This window comes from Orcinus orca, chromosome 15 (assembly GCF_937001465.1).
Source record: "Orcinus orca chromosome 15, mOrcOrc1.1, whole genome shotgun sequence".
Taxonomy (NCBI): Eukaryota; Metazoa; Chordata; class Mammalia; order Artiodactyla; family Delphinidae; genus Orcinus; species Orcinus orca.
Window position 1 is genome coordinate 46,843,814 of NC_064573.1, and position 23,220 is coordinate 46,867,033.

Consider the following 23,220-nt stretch of genomic DNA (forward strand, 5'->3'; position numbering starts at 1 on the left):
ATGATTTGAATAAATTGAGGAATGACTTAGGTTTTCCTTAAGTGGGATTCCCTCCTTTTTTCTTGTCTCATCCAGGGAACATTTACATCTCCACCAGGCTGAGACTATCCGTGAGCAAGAGAAAAAATTATCATTAGCTGCAATCATAACCACCAGAGCCACAAAATAATTATATAATTATATATTTTAATTTATTAGGGTTTTAATAGCTCAAGGGAGGAGACCATTTTTCTCATATTTAAGTTGCTGTATCTCACAGAAGTGGTCCATCTGGCTCGACTCCCCATGATCCTCAACAGACTTTCTGACCTTAGGAACTGGAATCCAACCCTGTTACCTTCTAAATCAGCCCTTGCCTTACCCTTCAGTCCCCAACATGGCTTCTACCTTGTTACCTGAGTTGTTCATGAACTGGTCCCTAAGTCCCTTTAAAACATGGCTATGTTCCCTGCCACTTACATCACCTAAAATCACCTACCTCTTCCTTATTTGGACAGAAACCACAAATCCTGGACTCACTGTGACCTTTTGCCAGGGAAACTGTATCCGACGTGTCTATCTTATCATCCCAAGACACAGCCCAAGTTTGCGTGTTGGGTTCCTACCTGTAACTGGGGCACTCAGGTCAAGTCTACCCCAATACTGCACCACCCAAGGCCCCTAATTCTGCAAACCCCATAATTCAATTAAACAGAAGCTTGAATCTTCACTGTAACTATGCTAAGAAGCCCTATTTTAGTAAATAGCAGTTTAGTGAAAGAAAATGGTGGAAATTTGGGTAAATTCAAACTAAAAGGACAATTAAAATATTGTTAACCTTCAGGAAAAGTATAAAAATGGTGTTTTGTAAGTTATCTAGAATTAACTCTCAGTCTTTCAATTTCCACAATTTTGAACACTTATTATGTTTGTAATACAGAACTAGGCTACTACAGATGTTGTATAAAATAGGAGGGGAAAAGGACATTAGACATAATCACTATTACTAGGATACTTTAAAATCCTTGAAAATCCATTGGGAACTAATACAAAAATGGCCACCATCACAAAACAAAGTATTTGGTATGGGTCAGAATTTATCAGTAGTCAACTTCAGGCCTTCATGTGATCCATCTAGTGAGTTTTAACCACTGAACCTTTCCTTTCACTAGGGAGCAGGAGCCAGAAGCAGCTGCCCTTAAAATATGGGAACTGGTACAAGCTGCCCCCGACCGAAAATACTGTCAGTCATTCTGTAAATTTGTACTGAACACGTAGAGTGTGCCAGCACTGGGCCCTGGATACAACAATAAAAAAGATGGATCAACTATACTCCAACAAAAATCAATTAAATAGAACTACCATATGACCCAGCAATCCCACTATTGGGCATAAACTCCGAGAAAACCATAATTCAAAAAGCGTCATGGACCACAGTGTTCATCGCAGCTCTATTTACAATAGCCAGGACATGGAAGCAACCTAAGTGCCCATCGACAGATGAATGGTTGAAGAAGATGTGGCATATATACACGATGGAATATTACTCAGCTATAAAAAGAAATGAAATTGAGTTATTTGTAGTGAAGTGGATGGGCCTAGAGTATGTCATACAGAGTGAAGTAAGTCAGAAAGAGAAAAACAAATAGTGTATGCGAACACATATATATGGAATCTTAAAAAAAGAAAAAAAAGTGGTTCTGAAGAACCTAGGCACAGGACAGGAATAAAGATGCAGACATAAAGAATGGACCTGAGGACACAGGGAGGGGGAAGGGTAAGCTGGGACGAAGTGAGAGAGTGGCATGGACATATATACACTACCAAATGTAAAATAGATAGCTAGTGGGAAGCAGCTGCATCACACGGGGAGATCAGCTCCGTGCTTTGTGACCACCTAGAGGGGTGGGATAAGGAGGGTGGGAGGGAGACGCAAGAGGGAGGGGATATGGGGATATACGTATATACGTATAGCTGATTCACTTTGTTATACAGCAGAAACTAACACAACATTGTAAAGCAATTATACTCCAATAAAGTTGTTAAAAAAATCAATTTAAAAAAATAAATAAAACATAGAAGAAGAAAATAGATTTTTAAAAAAGGTACAGATTCCTTTTTTGTACAGTGTTGAATTTACAGACACTTTATAAAACATCTTTAATAAATAACAAAAGTATAAGCAATTGTCATATTTTAATTTTTATTGATATTTTAAAGGGACCCACATTCTTTAAGTGTTAGTAACCACTGCTATAAGATATAGAAAATTAAACCTTTTCTTTAGTGCTCTTACACTTATATTAAAATCAGCCACCTCATAAAAATGGTTATTACTTTTTCTTGTCCTATTTTTAAATGTGGTTTCCTCATAAGAGATCTTGTCTTGTTAATAAAATGTTATTGCCAGAATTTCTACTTGAAAACTTTAAGGATTATGTACTGTAGTCTCAAATCAGAAAATAGCAAAATTTTAAAAAGACAAAATTAAAAGAAAAACAAAAACAAGATAGGCAGGGTCCCTGACCTCAGGGAGCTCACACTATAGAAGAAGAAATGAGCAAAGAAGCAAGCGAACATACAAACGAGAAAACAATCGCAAGTTGTGGTAGGTGCTGGGAAAGAAATAAACGAAGGGCTGAGATCAAGAATCACAAGAGCAGATGGGGTGACCAGAGAAGAGCTCCTACGGTCTTAGTATTAAACTGAAACCTGGAAATTTGAAAGAGCTAGCCCTGTCAAATCAGAAAGACAGCAGCTTGCACAAAGAACCAGAGGTCAAAAGGACCAGAAATTCACATAAGACCAAAGTGATTGGAGGGTGGAAAGGGAGAGGGAATGGAAATCAAGGCGAGGTTGGAAAGATGGGCAAGAAGCAGATGGGGCAAGGCAAATAGGATGTAGTAAGGAGCTTAGGGAGAGCAACTGTGGAAGCAAGGACCAGCAAAAGGCTGATGTCACCATCCAGGGGAGAGCTGTTGATGGGCTGCAACAAGGCAGTGGCTCTAAAGCCACGGCATAACTTGTAGATAGATTCTGAAGACACTGAGTCCCTCCTGCCCATGGGCTGCTCTGAAACCGCTCCCCTGCTCCCATCTTTGGCTCCCTTGGACTATTCCTGGTCCCTGAGCCTTTGCATAAGCAATGTTTACAGTTCTGTCCTCTTTTGCAAGACAAAGACAGGGCCCTAGTTCACCAAATTGCCTGGTCTGCCCTGTTACAGATCACCATGTTGGTCCTCTTCCCCAGATTGTCATGTTCCTTCCTAAAATACCCTTTAATGGAGAGGAGGGGGGATGCGATATTCCAGAATCCGGCAGCTGTAGAATATCCAGTTACCGTACGAAATACACAGAAATACAATGGGCGTATTTGCACTCCAAGAAAGAGGAAGAGATTCGTAACCTCACCTTCGTTTCCTTGTCTTAAGACTTCACATGTGGTACTTTCAAAACAGCTTGAGCATCGCTACAGAATGGATAAGGCTAAAAGTAGACTATAGTCCAGAAGTAGACAATGTCAGAAAAGCAGGGAACCAAGCCAGCAAGCTCTTTGGGTGCAGCCAGGGACCAGGCCTGTGTTGGTCACAGTTGAATCCCCAGAGCTTAGTATCCACATGTGACATATGGTAGCTGATCAGATATTTGTTGATTAAGTGACTAAATAAGCCAGATATGACTCTTTCCAATCTTTATTCCCCTTATCCATTTGTTACCAATTTCTCTCAAACATTTCTTCCATGCACTCCTTTGATTTTCCTCGCTCTCTCTCTCTCTCTCTCTCTTCCTTCCCGTTTCGACATCCCTGGTCTAGGCCCCAATCCATCACCTAGTTTACCCACCCACCAAAGCCCGCTATGTATTCTCCAATTGCTCTCCCTACTCTGTCCAATGTATTCACCAGTTTAATTTTCCTTCATATTCTACCTCTGCTGAAGAAACCATCATTGCCCGCAGATTGTCTACTGTTGCAAACATAAGGCAATTGACTTGTTTCCAGGTCACCCTGGGCAACCGTATTTCTCCCAAGACCCTCTTCTCTAGTCAGAGCTGTCATTCTCATGATGCCTTCCAAATTCCAGCCATTTCTGAAGATCTGATTCAAGTTCCACCTGCTCATTATTCCGATTCCTACATCCCAAGGATAGGTCCTATCTCATCTTTTTTTTTTAAGCTCTTGTATTCATCCTCTCTCTAAGAATTTGTTCAAACATGCCTATATCCAGAAGATATTCTTAAACTCCATTGAGTAAAAGGCCAATAAAAAATCAATAAGAAGTGTGGTCCTTGGGACTTCCCTGGTGGTCCAGTGGTTAAGAATCCACCTTCCAATGCAGGGGATGCAGGTTCGATCCCTGGTCGGGGAACTAAGATCCCGCATGCCGCAACTACTGAGCCCACGTGCTCTAGAGCCCACAGACCACAACTAGAGTGAAGCCCATGTGCCGCAACTAGAGAAGCCCGTGTGCCACAACAAAGAGCCCGCCTGCCACAATGAAAGATCCCACATACCACAAAGAAGATCCCGCATGCTGCAACTAAGACCCAAAGCAGCCAAATAAATCAATAAATAAACATTTTTAAAAAATGGGTGGACCTTGGTTGTTCGTGAGATATTTCTGCATAAGCCAAAAGGGAGGATAAGAGTGGTTGTTGGCAATATTTCTCCCGGAAACCTATTTATTCCCCAAGATCAGCCACACCGGTTGCTCTTCATTTGTGTTCTCACACGGTGTCATTCATAAAACTCTGTTAAAACACTTAAAAGGCAGTGTTGCCACTTATCTCTACTTACCTCTCTCTCCCACTTGACCTTGACCTTGAGGGTGGGCGCCCTGCTGTGTGTGTCTTTGCACACCCAGCATTCAGGTGGTATCTGCCATCTTGAAGGGATCATATTTTTTTAGAATAAATATATTAGACATTGAACTCATACTTTCAGTTCATTAAGTTAGGGAAATGCCTGAACAGCTGATGAGTCTAGTTGTGAGGGACGAAAAATGGTCCAGAGGAGCTGGAATCTGAGAAATTTTTATTTCATGTGTTGGGGCCTGCTGTTCAAAATAGACTTGAAACTGCAGATTCTTGCAAATCTGTGCATGGCTGCAGAGGTCTCCTAGCCTCCTGCATTGTCCCATTTTTCTGTGTGTTGGCATTTTTCTGAGGAGCAGATTCGTAGCTGCTCTTGGGTCCTCTTCTTCCCCATCAATCCATCCTCCACCCCACCTCTCAAGTCATCTTTCCCAAAGCTGGTGTCTCACCTTCTTCCCACACCCCTTCCTTCCCACCTGCTGTGCTATGTATGCGTATACTATATAAGCCGCTCAGAATGTCTCACAATTTACCCAAACACACCCTCTCCTTGCCTCTGAGACTTTACTCTTCCTGTCCCAACTCCCTGGAATGCCCTTCTCTCACCCTTTGCCTGCAAAATTCATACTTATTTAATCTTCACAAATCTTGGGAGGGGTAAATACTGTTCACAAATCTGGAGAGGGGTAAATACTGTTAACTCTTTGTTATAGATGGCCAAACAGGACCAGAACGTTGAGTAGCTGGCCCTGAATCAAGCATCTGGTAAATGACAGAGCTGTAAATTAGATGCCATGTTGTCACCTACTCCGTTTTCTAGACTCCAGTGGGCTGCTGCGTGATTAGGTTATGATGATTTGATTGTTTGGGCTCTTATTTTTCACTTGAATTCCTTCAGATTTCCCTTGGTTCCTAAGGAAACAGAACTAAGATTTTGTGCTGCTGCTGCCCCTGACGTCACCTCCAGCCTATTCCCCAGGTAGCAACCAGCCCTGAGTGGTCCTCTGAAAATGCACGTCTGACCAAGGCATTCCAGTGCCCCTACTCACATCCTGGGCTACACCCCCTTAATAACTGACTTCCCTCTACTTTGGGGAAGATCATAAATCTCCCCCAAACGGTCTACATGACCATGGCTGTATGTTTCTTGCCTCATTTCACACCACTCTGGCCTCCCCTTACTTTCCTCCGGCCATGCTGGCTTCCTTTCTGTGCTTTGGCCCCACTGGCTCTCTCCTTCCTGAATGTTCTTCCCCCTCTTCTTGGACATACTGGTGATTTAATTCAAAAGGCAAGTTTTTTTTCCCACAAACCATTAAACAGTCTTCTTTAAACACTCTGCATATTATCTGACAAGGGAAATCTAAATATTAAAATGTATCAAGAGAGTCCGATTGGGCAGTACCATTAAAAAAAAAATGAAGAAAATTGGTTCTTATTATCTAGAAACTCCAAGATTGGCCCCTGGTATTTCGTGACAGTGACTAGATTTAAGATCCCACTCAACAGAGCCATTCCATTCTCTGGACTCCTTATTCTTCTACTGCATCCCATGTAACACTTAACCTAGTACTGAACACTTAGTAAAATTTCCAGATATACTTATTATTAGTTGCTCAACTGACTGGTAAATATCACTTATTCATTACAAATCTTTTTTGAAAACAGTTTTGACAGTTTCTTAAACGACTAAACATGCAACTACCATACAACCCAGCAATTGCACTCCTGGGTATTTATCCCAGAGAAATGAAGACTTATGTTCACATAAAAACCTGTACATACATATTGGTAACAGCTTATTCACAATAGCTAGAAACTAGCCAGATGTCCTTAAGCAGGTGAATGACTAAACAAACTTTGGTATATCCTTACCATGGAATACTACTCAGCCATAAAAAGGTAGAAACGCACAGGAATGCACATAGCAACCTGGATGACTCTCCAGAGAATTATGGTGAGTGAGAAAATCCTATCCCAAAAGGTTATAAAATGTATGATTCCATTTACATTACATTCTTGAAATGACAAAATGATAGCAATGGAGAACAGATTAGTGGTTGCCAGGAGTTAAGAAGAGGGTGGAGGCGGGAGGACAATGGATGTGACTATAAAAGAGCAACGTGAGGGACCCTTGTGGGGATGGAAATGTTCTGTATCTCAACTATGTCAATGTCGATATCCTGGTTGTGATATTATTGTACTATAGATCTTCCAGATGTTACCGGTGTAAAGGGTACAGGGGATCTGTCTGTATTATTTCTTATAAATGCATGTCACTACACAATCATCCTAATTAAAATTTTAAAAGGACACATTGAATAAAGTGTACGTATCACACCAAGATGTTCACAAGCACGAAATAACTGCAGGGCCACAAAATGTCTTCTTTCCTCTCTTTCCTGATGGTTTGTTGGTTATTGATTATTCCTAAGGACTTTTTTCCTTATATGTAAGACACATGACATTGATCACTTTTAGGCTGTTTTCGCAATGACTGAGGTTTATTATTTTAGAGTTTTTATTATTTATACCCCTGTGTTGCTTTTCATATGTTATGTTACTCTGATTTGTTTCTGTCCTGACCAAGATACCATTCATAGGACTGTTGGTTTGTACTTTAGTCTCTGCCAGTACCAAAACATAAGAACGTCTTTATCATCTTCATAGGTCAGAGAAAAGTAGCACCTCTGCCATCCACCACTTTAAATCTCCTCGCCTGGTCCTCAAGGTTCATTGAGTTCAGTGTTAATATTATGCTTGAACAGGTTGTCATTGTTTGTAAACCTTTGACTTTGCTGGCTGTGGTTCAAATTTTTCTTTGGTCCTTTCATCTCTTTACCATTTCTCTGCCAAAGTTTACTACATTCTCTGGTATCACCCTTCCCGGATTTCCACTCCATTTTCTGTTATCTTTGCCTAATGTGGTTTATTTCGGTTTTGACTTTTTTCTTCATCCCAATTATTGGAGTGATTATAAATGTCCCTATTGTGATACACATTCTTGCTTGGAGAGTTCTTTTGGAGTTTTGAGTGAGAACAGAGTGAGACCAGTACAGTAATTTATTCCTTTTCATACTTTCATGTTGAATTTCTTTTTTGCTCTCTCTTTCAGTGACCAGAGAAAAACTCCAGGACCATATCACCAACCAGGTATTTCCTCACTTCTCATAAACTGTAATGTAGAATTTTGCTTTAAAGATTAATAATTATTTGTAAATATTTAGAAGGGAGGACATTGCTAGTTCTTGGGTATGAGCAATACGCGTGTTATTGGTTCTGAGAACAGATAAACCGATCCTCTGTAAATGATCGTACACTTTCCTTGTCTCCCTCACCTCATTCCTTCCCTCCTCACCATCCTCCCCAAGGGTGGGAAACAGTGAGAAGTGGGCTCTGCCAGTTCTGACATAAGCATCCCTCGGAGCGTATCATGATCTCTCTTTGATTCTATCATGGCTGCAAATAGATACTTTTATCTGCTTCTCCCTTAACTAAGGTGACTCTCCTCTGTGATTTTCCCAAGTTCTAATTCGCCCAGTCACTCCCTCCCAGACAAGCTAAGAGCTGAACCCTTAGCAGTGGAAACGTACAAGTGGATTTTCCATTCTGGTCTCTGATTTCTACCCACATTTAGCCAGTGTCTTCCTGCCTGCCTCACTATTTCTTATCCATTCTTTTTTGATTAATTTTTTATATTTACCAGTAGATGGAGTCATTCTGTACAACGGTTTAAGGGGTTTGAGACATGTAGCCACACATCCAAATGGTGCCTGTCTTGCACCATCCCACCCTCTTCCCACGGGCCAGCTGAGCTGCAGTTTCTCCCAGTGCTGCCTGTGTCACTAGACCCAGGGAATGCAGACACTGGCCTATGGCAAAATATGCACAGCTTTCATTCATAGACCAGAATCTCCAAGTCTTTTGTTGTCGTCGTTCTCCTCTGGCCTAAATTATAACTCACCCTTGCCAAGGGGAAGAATGGTGCGTCTGCATGTATACCAGTCAAGGGTACATTTTTCAACATCTTCTCCTAATGGGCTTCAAAATAAATTCCAATTCTGGTCCTCATTGTCATTCCAACCGAGGTAAGTTCTAGCTCTACCTAATCTGTGCCAGATGCCCTGTAATTCATCGAGCTTAAAAAATGGTTCATTCATTTGGTTAATATACTATATTGCAAATTCAGTAGGCAAAATTTAAGGCTTATCGGGTACCATTTTTCTTTTGAATAGAATTGTAAATACTGTATTGACTCTTTGTAGCAGCCATCTTAATACTTGAAAATGCCACCCCTGTGCAATGTTGAAGTCAATTAGTCGTTTCAAAGAGTTTATTTGCCTTTTGAATTTGGTCTGTTTAACATTGTATTTCAACTATTTGTATATACTCAAGTAGCTTGGTAAGGCTGAGCAACAGTTAACCAGTAATGTTTATTGCTACCATTTTTATTTATTTAAGTCACAGAGGGAATACCTTTCCTTAGAGAACTGTTTTCTTTATTAACTTAACAAGGTAAAGCAGTTGGTCAAGAAATAAAGACCACTTCTCTGGGGCAGATTTTCATTTCCTGTACTTTCCTTCTTTTTACCCTTGGCTAAACTAATAGAGTAGGTAGACACCAAAATAGAACACCAAATATTTACTTATAATCTTAAACATTGATCTGGTGCCAGATAAAATCATAATGGTTTCCAGTGCCAGTAAGACAGTGAAATTCTTTGGACTTTAGCTTAAGAGGTAAGGGTCTTAAGTATATTAGTTATATAGTCATTCTCAGAACAGATAGTTGTATTGTTCAATCAGTGTCTGCCAGCTGTATTTCTAATTCTACAGTAGAATTTCTATCTTTTCTTCTTCCATGTAGGAAGGCACTCCCCACTCTCAAAAATGTGCCGGGGATACAAGTCTACGAGGCATCTTACACTTCTAATTTATCTAAAGTCTGCCAAAGAGCTACAAGAAGAAGTCCCTTCCTTTTTAATTTCTTTTTTAAATTGAGGTATAATTGACATATAACATTATATTAGAATCAACATAATGATTCCATATTTCTGTACACTGTGAAATGATCTCCATAGTAAGTCTAGTTACCGTCTGTCACCATCCAAAGTTACAAAACATTTGTTTTCCTCGTGATGAGGACCTTTAAGATTTACTCTCTTAGTATCAAATATGCAATATGCTAAGATTGACTATAGTCACCATGCTGTCCATTACAGCCCCAGGACTTATTTGCTTTGTCACTGGAAGTTTGTACCTCTTGATCTGCCCTCCCCTTCTGCCACCCAAAGAATCTGGCTCTTGGAAAACCTTTCTGTACACTCACTTTGGATAATCAATAGTGTTCTTTATCAGAAAGGCATGGAAAATAGAGCACTGGTGAGCGTTCATCTTGCCCCGAAATCCTTCCCACTGGGCACTATAGATTGTGTAATTAAATTGAAATTGAAAATCAAGTCCTTTTTTCTTCTTCCATTAAGCAAGTTACGAGTTGCACGCCAACGTGAGAAATCAGAGCTGGAGCGGAGGGAGGGTTCTAGCCTGCTGGCCGATAGCCAGCGTGCATTTTTAGCCCACAGCTACTTTACCACACCTGAGCTCTGAGAACAAACAACTATTTGAGTTCTCTGGAGCGCACGCCGAATTCTTTCCTGTGTAACTCACTGGGGAGATTAGTATGCTATTTTAAAGTAACCTGTTAACGCAGTCTGTTTACGGGAAGAGGACAAAAATGAGCAGTGAACCGCTAGGCAGCTCACGTCCCAGAATGAGATGAATGCGTGACCCATTTTTTTCAGCTGTCCCTTTGGCAGTTCATTGCTGCAACGATTTCCTCTCCGAAAAAGGTGCCTTGTAGAGATGAAGTCTCCTGTAGGTTTTTCTGAATAATTTTGACTACGATAGATTAAAGATAATACCTTAAAATACTACCAAACATACCTTCAAAATCAAATCAGCATATTGTCAGTACGAGAATGGGAATACTGAATATAAAAACTTTTGACTTCAGTTTTGGAAACTGCCTTCTTACCTGGTAGGCAATTTAAATCTGTAGTAAATGAATACCTTCTGTTTATGCCTTTTGGGATAGTAGATCACTGGAACCCATAGCGAATTAATAGTTTGTTTTTAAACAGCTAGTTGCTGAAGAGGGATACCGAACCTGGGGCTCGGTTTCTCGCGGGCGGGATGTGCGTGTTGCGGGGGGACGTCCCCAGTTCTGGTGCTGGTCATGAGAAAGGCTCGCCTTCGCTGATTGGCCGGTTCAGAGAGAGCCAACGCCATTGGCGGCTGTGACAGCTTATGGAGCTGTTTCCTGAGACTGCTGCAACGAACTCTCACCGACTGGATGCTCTCAAACACACTAATGTGTTGTCTCTTGGTTCCGGAGGCTAGAAGTTCAAAACCAAGGTGTCGACAGGGCCAAGTTCTCCCTGAAACCTATGGAGGCGGGTCCTTCTTTGCCTCTTTGCTGGCTTCTGGTGACGCCGGCAATCCTTGGGGTCCCATGGCTTGTAGCTGTGTCTCTTCAGTCTCTGCCACTGTCATCACGTGGCTGTCCTCCCTGCGTGCCTCTTCTCTTCTAATAAGGACACCAGCCATATTGGCTTAGGGCCCACCCCCATGACCTCATCCTGATTACATCTGCAAAGACCCCCTTTCCAAACAAGGTCACACTCACAGGTACCAGGAATGAGGACTTCAATGTATCTGTGTGGGGGACACAATTCATCTCATACCAGGCTGGAAACTTTAGAGTCATCCACCACTCCATGTCTCCCTCTCACCAGCCAGCACTCGATGTGCTCTCTCCATAGCCCTGTCCAATCCAGCTCCTCCGCCACCGCCCAGCCCTTGGCCTCTGCTCCCCCCAGGCCCTCATCTCGTTTGCTCTCTATGGTGACTCCATATGGCTCTCCCACTGCTTCACCGCCATCCCATTCATCTTGGATTCTGTTCCACTTTACTTTCTGAAATACCGATCACCTGGCACCTCTGCTGAAGAACAATAACTAAACAGAAGTGCCTCCCCCATTTGTAGCAGTGATTATTAACGCTGCGTGTGCATATAATCACCCTGGAGCTTTGTTAGCGCAGATCCTGAGACCCGCCCTCCCCAATGTCACATGCATCCCCAAGAAATTCTGGGCCAGGGGTTGGGTTCAGACAGGGCCTCACTATTAGACCAGGCCAAGAGGGCTCATGTGCTTTCGAAGGCCTCGAGCATCACAGGCACAGAGAGACAAACACTTCTTTTTTTTAAATATTTATTTATTTATTTATCCATTTATTTTTGGCTGTGTTGGGTCTTCGTTTCTGTGCGAGGGCTTTCTCCAGTTGCGGCGAGCAGGGGTCACTCTTCATCGCGGTGCGCGGGCCTCTCACTGTTGCGGCCTCTCTTGCTGCGGAGCACAGGCTCCCGACGCGCAGGCTCAGCAGTTGTGGCTCACGGGCCTAGCTGCTCGGCGGCATGTGGGATCCTCCCAGACCAGGGCTCGAACCCGCGTCCCCTGAATTGGCAGGCAGATTCTCAACCGCTGCGCCACCAGGGAAGCCCGACAAACCCTTTTTTTTTCTCTCCAGCCTCATGTTTTAAAGTTTGATGACCAACTGAGCACACACAAAATGTTGGAGAGGGATAGAGCAGCTGAATTGGACACTCTGGTCCTTTGGGGTGAGGTTGGGCTGGGGGATAAAAGACCAGCCTGTGCCCTTTGAAACCAGAGAAAGAAAAGCTTTAGTTTCAACATAGCCACGCCCCATGCCCCATCCCGCATAGCTGGAGGATGTGTAGGCAGATGGCGTTCCTCAGCAACAGTACTTCCACCCTCCCTCTGCTTGTGAGATGGATGCAGTGGGCAGGTGTAATTCTGGGCAGTACTTAGAGCTGCCTGGCAATCCCAGGTCAGAAAAGTGAGGCATGAGGTGAGGGAACCTGCCCTTCCCAGGAATCCTGTGAGCTTTACTGAATCATCCCATCCTTGACAGGGGCAGGTCCAGCCACTGCCCAGGAGTCCCCAGCTGTGTCTAGTTTCTGGCCTGTCCTCCTCCTGAAGGTCCATTGGGCCACTCAGGCCTCTGTGGCAGGGTGGCCCTCAGGCAACAGGGCTTCTTTAGCTTCTAGGCCCGGAGCAGTCCTTTGGGACAGGCTGCAGACCACGGGTGGAAACAAGGACGGGGTCTTGTGTATCACTTACTTTAAAACTTCTGAATATTTAGACATACAGAGTGTGGGCTTCCATTCATCCTCTTGCTCTAGGCCCTGTAAATGTTGAGGGTGATCCTGATCAGACATCTACAACTTAAAAACTCAACATGTGATTCCAATAAGAAGCCAAGATGGAACCCACTCACCTCTTGTCTATAGGATAAAATTCAAACCTGTGAGTACAGAATCCAAAGTCCTATGATCTCCATTGGAGAGCATGCACCCCGCCTCCCTAGACTTATTTCCCATTCTGCTCCTTTATGTAAAACTATTGTGTCCTATTTAAAACTGTTCTACCAACATACTCACACCTTTCTCTGCAGGTACAAAATGTACTCATATTCCAAGACCTCACTCCAATATCACCTCTTCCATGAAGCTTTCCTCATCACAGAGCTAAGAGTAATCTCTCCTTCTTCTGTGCACTTATATTATTTTTTCTGCCCCTTTGCTATAGACCCTTGCATTTTCTCTATATTCTAATTATTGATATATTGATATATTCTCTATATTCTAATTATTGATATTCCTATGTGATTTTGTAACTAGATAGTATTGTCCCAAAGGGAAGATGTAATGTTTGACTCATTTCTGTGTTCACTGTTACACCTTGCACATCGTAGGCATCCAACCCATTCCTGGTCCATTGTAAATTCTTCCACTCACTAAATGATTATCCTAGAAACCAGAGGAACTGCTGGTTGCGGGCAGGCTGCTCCCCGGACCCCGGACCGCTCACACCTGGTGTGCCATTGACTCTTGTAAGGCAGGAACTAGGTGTTGTCCTTTGCCCTCCCAAGTGAGGAGTCTAAACCAGAAACAGAAGACACAGCTAAGGCCGCACGTGGTCTCTACGAATAATGGTCACACAGCTGGGGAATGAAAGGATCAAAGGGCAGGGGGACCCACACCTTTATTTCACCCTTATGTCCACATGCCATAACTGCCTGTAGAACGCTGAACCATTTGCTTGGGTCAAGACTTGGCACCTGTTTTTTTTTTCTCGAATGTAAACATGGAAATGTCATTCACTGCTGCCTTTTCAGTGTAGCGTGAACTTTACAACTTCTAAATTTAAAGTGGGATCGCATTACCTTGCACTATTCTTATCAAAATGACCATGCACTCAAGGAGACAACTTTGACCTAAAGAGAGTTTCTCTCGGCACGTTCAGCATGAATAGAGCTGGTAAAGATCCCATCCCCCTCATTCTCTTTTAAGATTACCTTCTAGAATTGGGAGTTGTGCTTTTAAAAAGCTACCCAATTTATGAGTCTTTTTAAAATGCTTGAAAGCAAGACTGAAATGATCCAGAAGTGGTGGCACTAATGGTGGTTAACAAAGAAGGATTTGTAAAAGATGGGCTTTATTAAAGGTCAGAAGGCTTCATAACTAGAAGATACTCAGGTCTAAGTGTCAAAGGGCTGGCACTCGCCTCTTTATTCGGAAGCCAAGAAAGTTAAAACGTTGTATAAGGATGTCTATGGAAAAAGACAATAGACAGTAGTCTCTGGAAATATATTGTCATGACAAAGGGAGGGAGGAGAAGACAGCCCTCGGGTGTTTTAAAAGCGTGAACACCAAGAGGAAAATAATGGTCTATTAGCCTCACTGCGAGAGCTGTTAGCAATCAAATATGCAGATAATTCTCACTTAAGCATTCCCACTCAAGATCATTCCCACTCAGAATGCTTCTGGATAATCGTAACCAAGAGTTTTGCTAGTCATGTAATGCGCCATCTCATTTATTTGTCACAGCAACCCCAAGAGGATGCGTATTTTAATCTCCTTTTTATACAGGTGGAAACTCAAGCTTGAAAGATTTAGTAATTTTTCAGGTCCTGCCATGCTTAGCACTAAATTAATAATAATAATAGCATTATTATTGTTTAATAAACTTTCTGTGTGTAGGCATTATGATAAGTTTTACATAAAATTATCTCATTAAAACCTCACAGCCGTAACCTTGGGAGGCAGGTACAAATCAAGGGAGTCAACGTTAGTGAGGTTAAATGCCTTGCCCCAGATCACACACCAGGATGGAAGCAGGCAATCTAACCCTACCGTGTAGGCACCAGCCACTGTTCCCTGCTGCTTTAAATATCCTTATTTAAAGGCACACACGTGATGAGTGGCAGAGCTGGAATCTGAATCTAGGTGGATGGATCTCATTGTGAAATCCTTTCTCTTCGCTATTGTGCTGTCCTACTACTTGTTCTGGAAGTTCTTCTATTAATTAAATGATCCCACTTATGACCACCCTAACCAGTACTCCAATCTTAACACCAGCACTGAAGCAATTGGTTGTGAGAGTCTAGAATACAGATATTTATGATGTGGTAGGTCCTTTTTAAAAAACATTTTAACTATCAAGATAGCATGTACTGGGCTTCCCTGGTGGCGCAGTGGTTGAGAGTCTGCCTGCAGGGGACACAGGTTCGCGCCCCGGTCCGGGAAGATCCCACATGCCGCGGAGCGGCTGGGCCCGTGAGCCATGGCCGCTGAGCCTGCACGTCCGGAGCCTGTGCTCCACAACGGGAGAGGCCCCAACAGTGAGAGGCCCGCGTACCGCAAAAAAAAAAAAAGAAAGAAAAAAATAACAAGTAGTGGTCATTAATACAAGGCCAATTCTGTAGAATCCGTGCAATATAAATGGTTTTGGCCCCTCAGGGCAGATCCCATGGGCATCCCTGATACTGTGTGTAGACTTTTGTGTGTATCTGAATTTGGTTGAGGAAACAGTCCTCATCAGAACTTCAAGAGTGAAAGAAAGTGTCCTGGAGAGTTTTTCTACCTCTCACTAGAGAAAGAAGGTGATCAAGCCTATCTCTTTGATTATGCATAAATTAAAACCAATTTTATTGAAACTTGCTTTTGTACAGTTTTTTAGCACTTATCAGAGAACAAATTTCTGGGGAGGAAAAGAGGCACAGACAAGTAGTGAAAATTCAGAGCACCAGTAAGGATCCCACTGAAAGCTACCTTGCTTCATTTTCCTTAATGTGGAAAAAGTTATTATCCATAGAAGTCTTATGTTATATTCTGTGGTCGATCATCAAACAAGGGTGGAATAAACAAGATTATTCACTGTTTCATCACTGGTATGTGCCTTTGCTCAAAATGTATTAAAAGGAAATATTTCTGTCATACCATTACTGGATAATTCAATTAGGCCAATGTTCTGTGGATGCGGAATAATGTAATTTACTATGTTGACTAATTAGCCAATCAGATTTCTCTCATTTTCTAAGGCAATGGATTGACTAAAATGTGACCATAAACAAAATAGATTTTATTAGGCATAATCTGCTTTGTAAACAAATGAAATTAATTCTTTGCCTGACCTAAAGCTTTGAAAATGAAAGACCAAAATTGAACACATGCTTCCAATTTTGGTTCTGTTACTAAGATGACACAGAATATAAAAGTTGCAATTTAACTTCCCCTCAAGTATTTCATACTTGAGACTAAATGACTCTTAGAAATATGTTCATCAACAGATGGGAGCCACTTATGGCCTCATAAACTCCAAAGCAAGTGAAATTATCTCAGCGAAATAGAAAGATTACAAGAAAGCCTCATCTGCTTATCTCAGAGATGATTCATGCATTGCATATCGGCTCAATGGTGCAATGAATATTGACAGATAATCACCCTTCTTCATGCAAGAGAAATCCTGAAAAAACGAATGCTCGGGTTGCAGGTTTGTCATCAGTCAGTAAGCAATTTCCACACATACCCTGTGTTTTTCCTTTTTACAGCTTCTCCACTGATACCAGCCACCAGCCTCTCTCCGGGCTACTCTGTTTCCACTCTTAACAGCCCCCAGTCCATTCTCCACTTGGCCAGCAGAGTGAGCTTTATAAAATGTGCTTCACATCGTGTTATCCACCGTATAAAACTTCCAGTGGCTCATATTACACCTCTGATAAAACCCTGCATCTTTCCCATGACCTAAATCCTAAATCTTAAATTCTCCGTGGCCTGGTATTCCTACAGCATGTGGTCCTGCCCTTCTCTTTGATTTCTTCTTGAGTCCCCAGGCCCTTTGCACTGACACGACAACCATCTGCCCTCTGTCCCTCCGCTTGACCAGGCTCATTCCCCTTTGAGGGCCCTTTGCCCTCGTTGCCCCAGCCTGCAACACTCCGCTCCCAGAACTGGGGTTTCTCCTTGTCATTCAGATCTCTGCTCAACTAGCTTCTCCCAAATAGATCTTCCCTAGACACCTGGTTCACGGGGTCTTCCCACTCTCCACCTGCCACTCATGCTCTGCCACATCGCTGTGTTTTAGTGTTTGCATCACACGTATCATCATCAAAATTTTTGTTCATGTATCTGTTCATTATCTATCTTCACCCACAGGAATGTAAGTACCATGAGAACAGGACCCTTGTCAGAGTCGTTTGCCCCTCTGGCCCCAATGCCATTAAACAGGGCACATATTAGATGCTCAGAATAAATACCCATCAAATGAATGCCTCGCTTGATCCTGCTCACAGGCTATGACAAGAGTCTGGGTGTGAAAAAAAATGTGTCTAAGTGATACATTGATAGTGGGAATGAACAGTTTAGAGAAAAAATGAATAGAGTTTGGTGTCTGAGTATGAGAAGCGAATTAACAATCTGAGGCAAAGATTAATGCAAGGTCCCCAGGGTTACTGCAGGAAGGTGATACTCTTGGCAGAAATGTAAAAGTTGTGGTTAAAAGCCACACTTAATGAGTATATGCTACCTGGCAGGCATTGTGTATTTGTTCCATTCATTTTTCACAACTCCATAAAGTCGGCATCATTATCTCTCTTTTATACATGGGAGGCTGAGTCAACTACCCCAAGCTGATTGGTTAGATATCTTATTCCAGTGAGTGAGGTTGATTTGGTAGAAAGTACTAAGTTAAGGTCAGTTGTAAGTTGCAAGTAAAGCATGAATAAGAGTAAAAATTTACTAAGTCTGGTCTCCTTCCCATTTCACAAGTTGTTGGGCTGAAATAGGTGTGAAATGTGTGTCTCACAACCTACCTTGGCACTCAGGGGTTCTTTTGCAAATTTGTCTGAGCACCTGTAGACCACGACGATTGTCTTCCTTGTTCTGTAACCATGCGGGGCTGGGGGCTGGAAATACCTTGAAGAAGACACCCAACAGGAAACTGACTGGATGGAGGTAAGAGATGAGATCAGTAGAGCAGAATGATACCAGTTACCTTGGAGACAACCACCTGGAGGGTGATAGGACCCCAGAGAAATTAACCAGGATGCAACACACAAAACTTTTTGGTTTCTGTCTTTTGGGCCAACCATCTGATAAGGTACTAACCTAGAACATGGAAACTAGACTGTGCTGAAAATTAGTTCTATACGAGGGTCCTGAGGAGACACGGTCCTGCTGATGAATATGGGCGGTAGAAGATGCTTGCGACTCAGCACTCAGGGGTCCTATTACTCACAGCAAGAAACGGACATTTTTTCCTCAGCGTATAAATCCCCATGGAGACGGAGTCATAGAGCTAGTGTCTTGTTGATAAAAAGCCATGGGGACCAGATGCACTGGTCACTGGGAGTTCATCAGGGATTGAAAGATACCTTCAACTTCCCTCCTTTCATCCCTGATACAGACACACATCTCAGAAGTACTCACATATTATGTGTTTTCCCAGATTTGCAGCCACTGAAATACCAAGATATAAAATAAGTTCTCTTGAAAAGGCCACCGGGGATGGAGTGAAGACATCATCACTCCATAAGCACCAAGTCTGGATAGATGTTTCTAACAAGAGTGTGGAAGCAGGAGAGGAAATAAAGATACCATGAGAGTAAGGAGCTTTGTTCTGAGGCATAAAAGCTGAGCTGATGATCACAATTTCTGTATGGTTTATGCAGCATCACAGGAAACCCAAAGTCCAGGCAACACTGGCTCAAATCATGTTTTTCTAGAAACAAGAGCCCAGTACCCCCTCGGCCATGCTGATTATTTGGGACTGTCCAATAGAGCATCTGTTCTTGGTACCCAACATATGTAGTTTAAATTGCAGAAGAGAAGCAACAAAGGTTTGGCAATGTCCACTGCACACTCTAGAGCTGACTGCAGCACATGTGGCCATCTCAGTGTAGCTCGGTACAAAGGATAGTATTCACGCGGACCAAAGGGCGAGGAAACAGATTACAGATGTGATGGCACTGAGAGCCCTGTAGAGTGAACATGTGCCGTATGGTAAGAAACACAAGGTTTGGAGCCAGGCAAGCCTGAATTTTAATCCCAGCTCTAGGAGTTGCCAGTCGTAAGACACCAAGTAAGTTTAACGGAAACGTGATCGTAACCACCTGACAGAGGTGGGGCGAGGATTAACTCGTTGAAGCAGCGCCTGGCACACGTGAAGCGCTCTGTCGTTGTTCATCCCAAACCCACCATCACCACTCATCCTCTCCCTACGGCCTTGGTCCAACAGCTGTGCTTTAACTAAAGGAGGCCGGAGCCCTGACAGGGGCCAAGACATGAAAACCAACCCTCCCAGCCAAATGGTATAAATACATCCTTCCCTGCCCAGGAGGGAGCGTGCTCTGGACCTGGGAATCTCAATATATAGGCCATGAGTTGCAGGTGAGGCAAGAGTCTTCCCATCGGTCAGAGAACTGATCCAGAAGTGCGCACCTTTTCTTCGGTTTCCACAAGTGCGTGGTGCCTCAAATTCACGCACTTTCATCTTGTTACAGTATAGGCTGTAGTCTAGTTGCTAGTGGCTGCAGTTATGGGCGACCCTAAGAAAATCCCCTGTGTGAAGCCTGAGACGTCCTTCCCCCTACTGTGGGCAGTTTTCTCTTGTGTGGGGAGTAGATGGAGTTAATAGACTGTGATTGTATTTCTGAGCAAGGTACGTCAAGATATGTTTGCTCCTTACAAGAAACAGATTATAGAATCATAGTGAGGAAAGGGGGTTGATGACGCAGTGTCTGCAGGACCTTTAGAGAATTATGCTTGCCTGCTTTCTTGATGATAGCTGTGTCTCTGTAAATAGATTAGGCAGGATCCTGTCCATCAGTGTCTCGATATAAGAGAATTGTGATCGGTCAACACGAGCCCTGCCATTGTCACTACCACTCTCCCAGTTGGCGTTGTGTTCCCAGGGCTCAAGTAACCTTGGACCGGTAAGTAATGGGTGGGGAAGAAACAGTTCCCCAGGTAAATGCTGCTTCCTGGGACTGGAGCTCTGCCTAAAGAAAAGAACAGGAAGGATTGGACTGTCCCGGGCTCCTCCCTCCCCCCTTCTTACCCCACTTCTCCATTCGCACAGTTGCACTTACTGAGGCTGGGCTGCAGGGGGCAGGCAGCCCTCTGTGATCTTCCCATGTCCAGCATGGGCTCATTCTGCACCAGCTCTGGGAAATGAGGTTGTACAGACCCTGAAGGCTCCCAGCCTCAGGCTAAGGGATCAGGACCAGTGGCACTCATACCTGGCCTTGAGAAGAAAGGGAGACCAAAAGGAGTTGGCTGTGGCCACTGACACTTCTCAGTAGCCATTTCAATGACATCTTGAAACAAACTGTCATCTTCAGGAGAAACTATCTATCTTGGAAACCCTCAAAAAACTTCAAAATTTATTATTGATAAAATAATATTCTTAAAATGAAAGTGATAAAATGTATCTTAATGCATGAAGAGATAAGACTTTGCAAATATATGCTGGATCATCACTTTGTTTTGTCAGTCATCTATTCTCTCTGACCCCCTCTGACCCGCCCCCCCCACTCTACTCCTCCTTGCCGCTCTGTCTTGCTTTGCTGGGAGCTTATGTCATACATTCTTCCTTTGCGTTCTTTCTCAGCCTGAAATCCTGAAAAGAAATCCCTCTCAGCATGACCCCAGGTTCCCCAGGGCACAATCTGGTGCCCCAGGGCACAATCTGGTGCCCCAGGCCACCCTCCCATCCTAGCGCAGGCCCATGATAGCACCAAAGAGTGAGTCGCCTGCTCTACACTGAGAGGGTTGGGCCGACACTGAAGAGGCAGCCCTGAGTAAAGCCATGTTGTCAAATATTGCAGGCGACGTAAGCCAGAGGGGTGTGTGTGTCACTCAAAGGTGCTGACACAGGCGAATCTGATCTGGGACTGGAAGATGCTTAACCAAATAAGACAAATGGAGTGTATCCTGCCAGTGTCACTGCTGCTCTCACAGTTGGCATGGCTGTCTCAGGGCTCAAGTCGCTCAAGTAGTGGCTGGCGAAGAAACAGGTCCTTGAGTGTATGCTGCTTCCTGGGACTGGGTTCTCACCTGTGCTGAAGCCCCGTGTGCCTTAAACAAGTTAAATGAAGAGACTGAAGTCAAATTTATGAGCAATGAATTTTTCCCTTGCGTAGTGATCTCCCCAGTCAAACCAGTGACTGGAAAGTAGCTTGGGGAACAGGGACCTCCAGCAAAGGGAAGTGGGTGAAGGTGTAGGGTGTTTCATCTGGTCCGTGTGAGGCCTGATGTGACACCCTGCCTACAATAGAGCATTTGTCTCTGCTTACTGAAATATTCATGTCCACCATATTTGGAGCCTTTCTCTCCTGGATGGTATGAGATGAACTCTTACTTTTTACTTTCCTTTGCTATGCTCCGGTTCAGTGGACCCCAAATGCCATTATTGCCTGTGGAGTACCTGGGGAGCTTGTCTAAGTTAGAGTCAGGACCCCATCCTCAGATTCTTTTTGGGGTGTCCACAGTGATGTCTAGGAGTCCAGATAGCTGGCAAGCCTCCAGGAGTTACCAGGCCGCACTGAGTGACTTTGAACCAATCTGACTTCGCAGGCAGGTAAGGCTCCCACCTACATGCCTACTGTAGCATGAGCAGTTCTACCTGTGCCTGTTTTATTTGTCTTCTCTTCTGCCAAAGATTTGTTTGAATACAGATTTTCGGCACCTTAAAAGAATCGGTCAATTATTTATCTAAGTTAACCTTGATCTTCTGATTAGCACTGTTTTTCTTCGACAAGGTCATAAAACAACTGCTTAGAGGCCCATCATTAAATTGTAATCACATTCACTCAATTATTCATTGGTCATCTTCTATGTGTCAGGCAACGTGCTAGGTACCAGAGATCCAACAAAGAACAAGAAAGATTAGACTTCTGCAGTCATATTCTAGTGCAAGAGATGTGGATGGGGTGAAAATAGACAACTTAGAAGTAAAACAATCATTTCATATTGTGATAAATGCTATGAGCAAAATAAGCAGGGTTCCGTGAGAGAAAATCTCGGAGGGGAACATAATTTAGACAAAGTAGACAGGGAACAAATCCCTACAGAGGTGACTTCTGAGCGCCACCAGGCATGCTGGCTGCTAAGAGCTTGAATAACATAGTGACAAGTGGTCATAGAATTGCAAAACTGGAAGCAATGATGTACTGGAAGGTTAGACAATGAGGGTCAGAGAGATGATGGAGGGGGCGCAGCCTCTGTCAGTGGCAAGGTCCATGTGAAATGGAGAGACTTCTACGAAAGGCAAGATGGTCAAGAGAGCAGAGAGTTTATTGGGTGTCGGAGTCACTACACGTGATGACAATAGTGGAGATGAAGAAGCAGAGTCTGAGCCGGGAGCTAAACTCTTCAGTGCATGAAGATGAAAGGTCAGTGAGAAAAGCAGGTGACAGCATGGGGAGGGGAAAAGGGAGGTTGAGCAGGACACCCGTGCTTCACAGAAGCAGGAGGGTTTTGCTGGGGGGTGTCCTGGAAGCCACAGGGAAGGACAAGGAAATAGCTCCCTATCTTCTGGCCTGAGGGACAAGCTGCCCAAAGAATTGAAGTTTCATCTACTTGAAAAAGTGCAAGGGAAGCAGAGGTTTGGGGGCCATCCAGGTTTCATTAGAAAAAGTCATGGAAAACAAACATTCCAGAAGTCTCCGGAGATTAAAGAGGAATTTGATGACCACAAGCTGAAGATCCAGAGAGCACAGTGGAAGGCTGCTTTCGTTTTCCTTTTTGTTAATGGGGCAGGGAGAGAATTAACTGGGGCATGTGTAGAGACACGCAAATAACATTCTGGATAATAATGGACAACCAGCGATCCTTGAAATTCACTAGGTCGCTGGGATAGAATACTATTATGATGAAGACTGCTATTAAAACCATAATAGCAATTATTATCTATAGTTGGAGTTGTTGAAGAAGTAGCAGCAGAAGTGTACTGGCAGTTTGATTTCAGGGCTGTGCTAAGCACTTCCCAGGCTGTCTACCAATAACCCC

At 43.4% G+C, this 23,220-nt stretch overlaps 2 protein-coding genes across 2 annotated transcripts in view; both read left to right on the forward strand.

Moving 5' to 3' along the window:
- Positions 1-23,220, forward strand: part of CHST9 (carbohydrate sulfotransferase 9) — a 243,685-nt gene that overhangs the window by 207,074 nt on the left and 13,391 nt on the right. Inside the window, exon 4 of the mRNA XM_049697790.1 lies at positions 7,906-7,943. Coding sequence (XP_049553747.1) covers positions 7,906-7,943 — 38 coding nt within the window. The remainder of the gene's footprint in view (positions 1-7,905; positions 7,944-23,220) is intronic.
- The window catches only part of AQP4 (aquaporin 4), a 175,278-nt gene that overhangs the window by 98,293 nt on the left and 53,765 nt on the right, over positions 1-23,220 (forward strand). Inside the window, exon 2 of the mRNA XM_033435261.2 lies at positions 7,906-7,943. The gene's annotated coding sequence lies outside the window, so the exon portion shown is untranslated. The remainder of the gene's footprint in view (positions 1-7,905; positions 7,944-23,220) is intronic.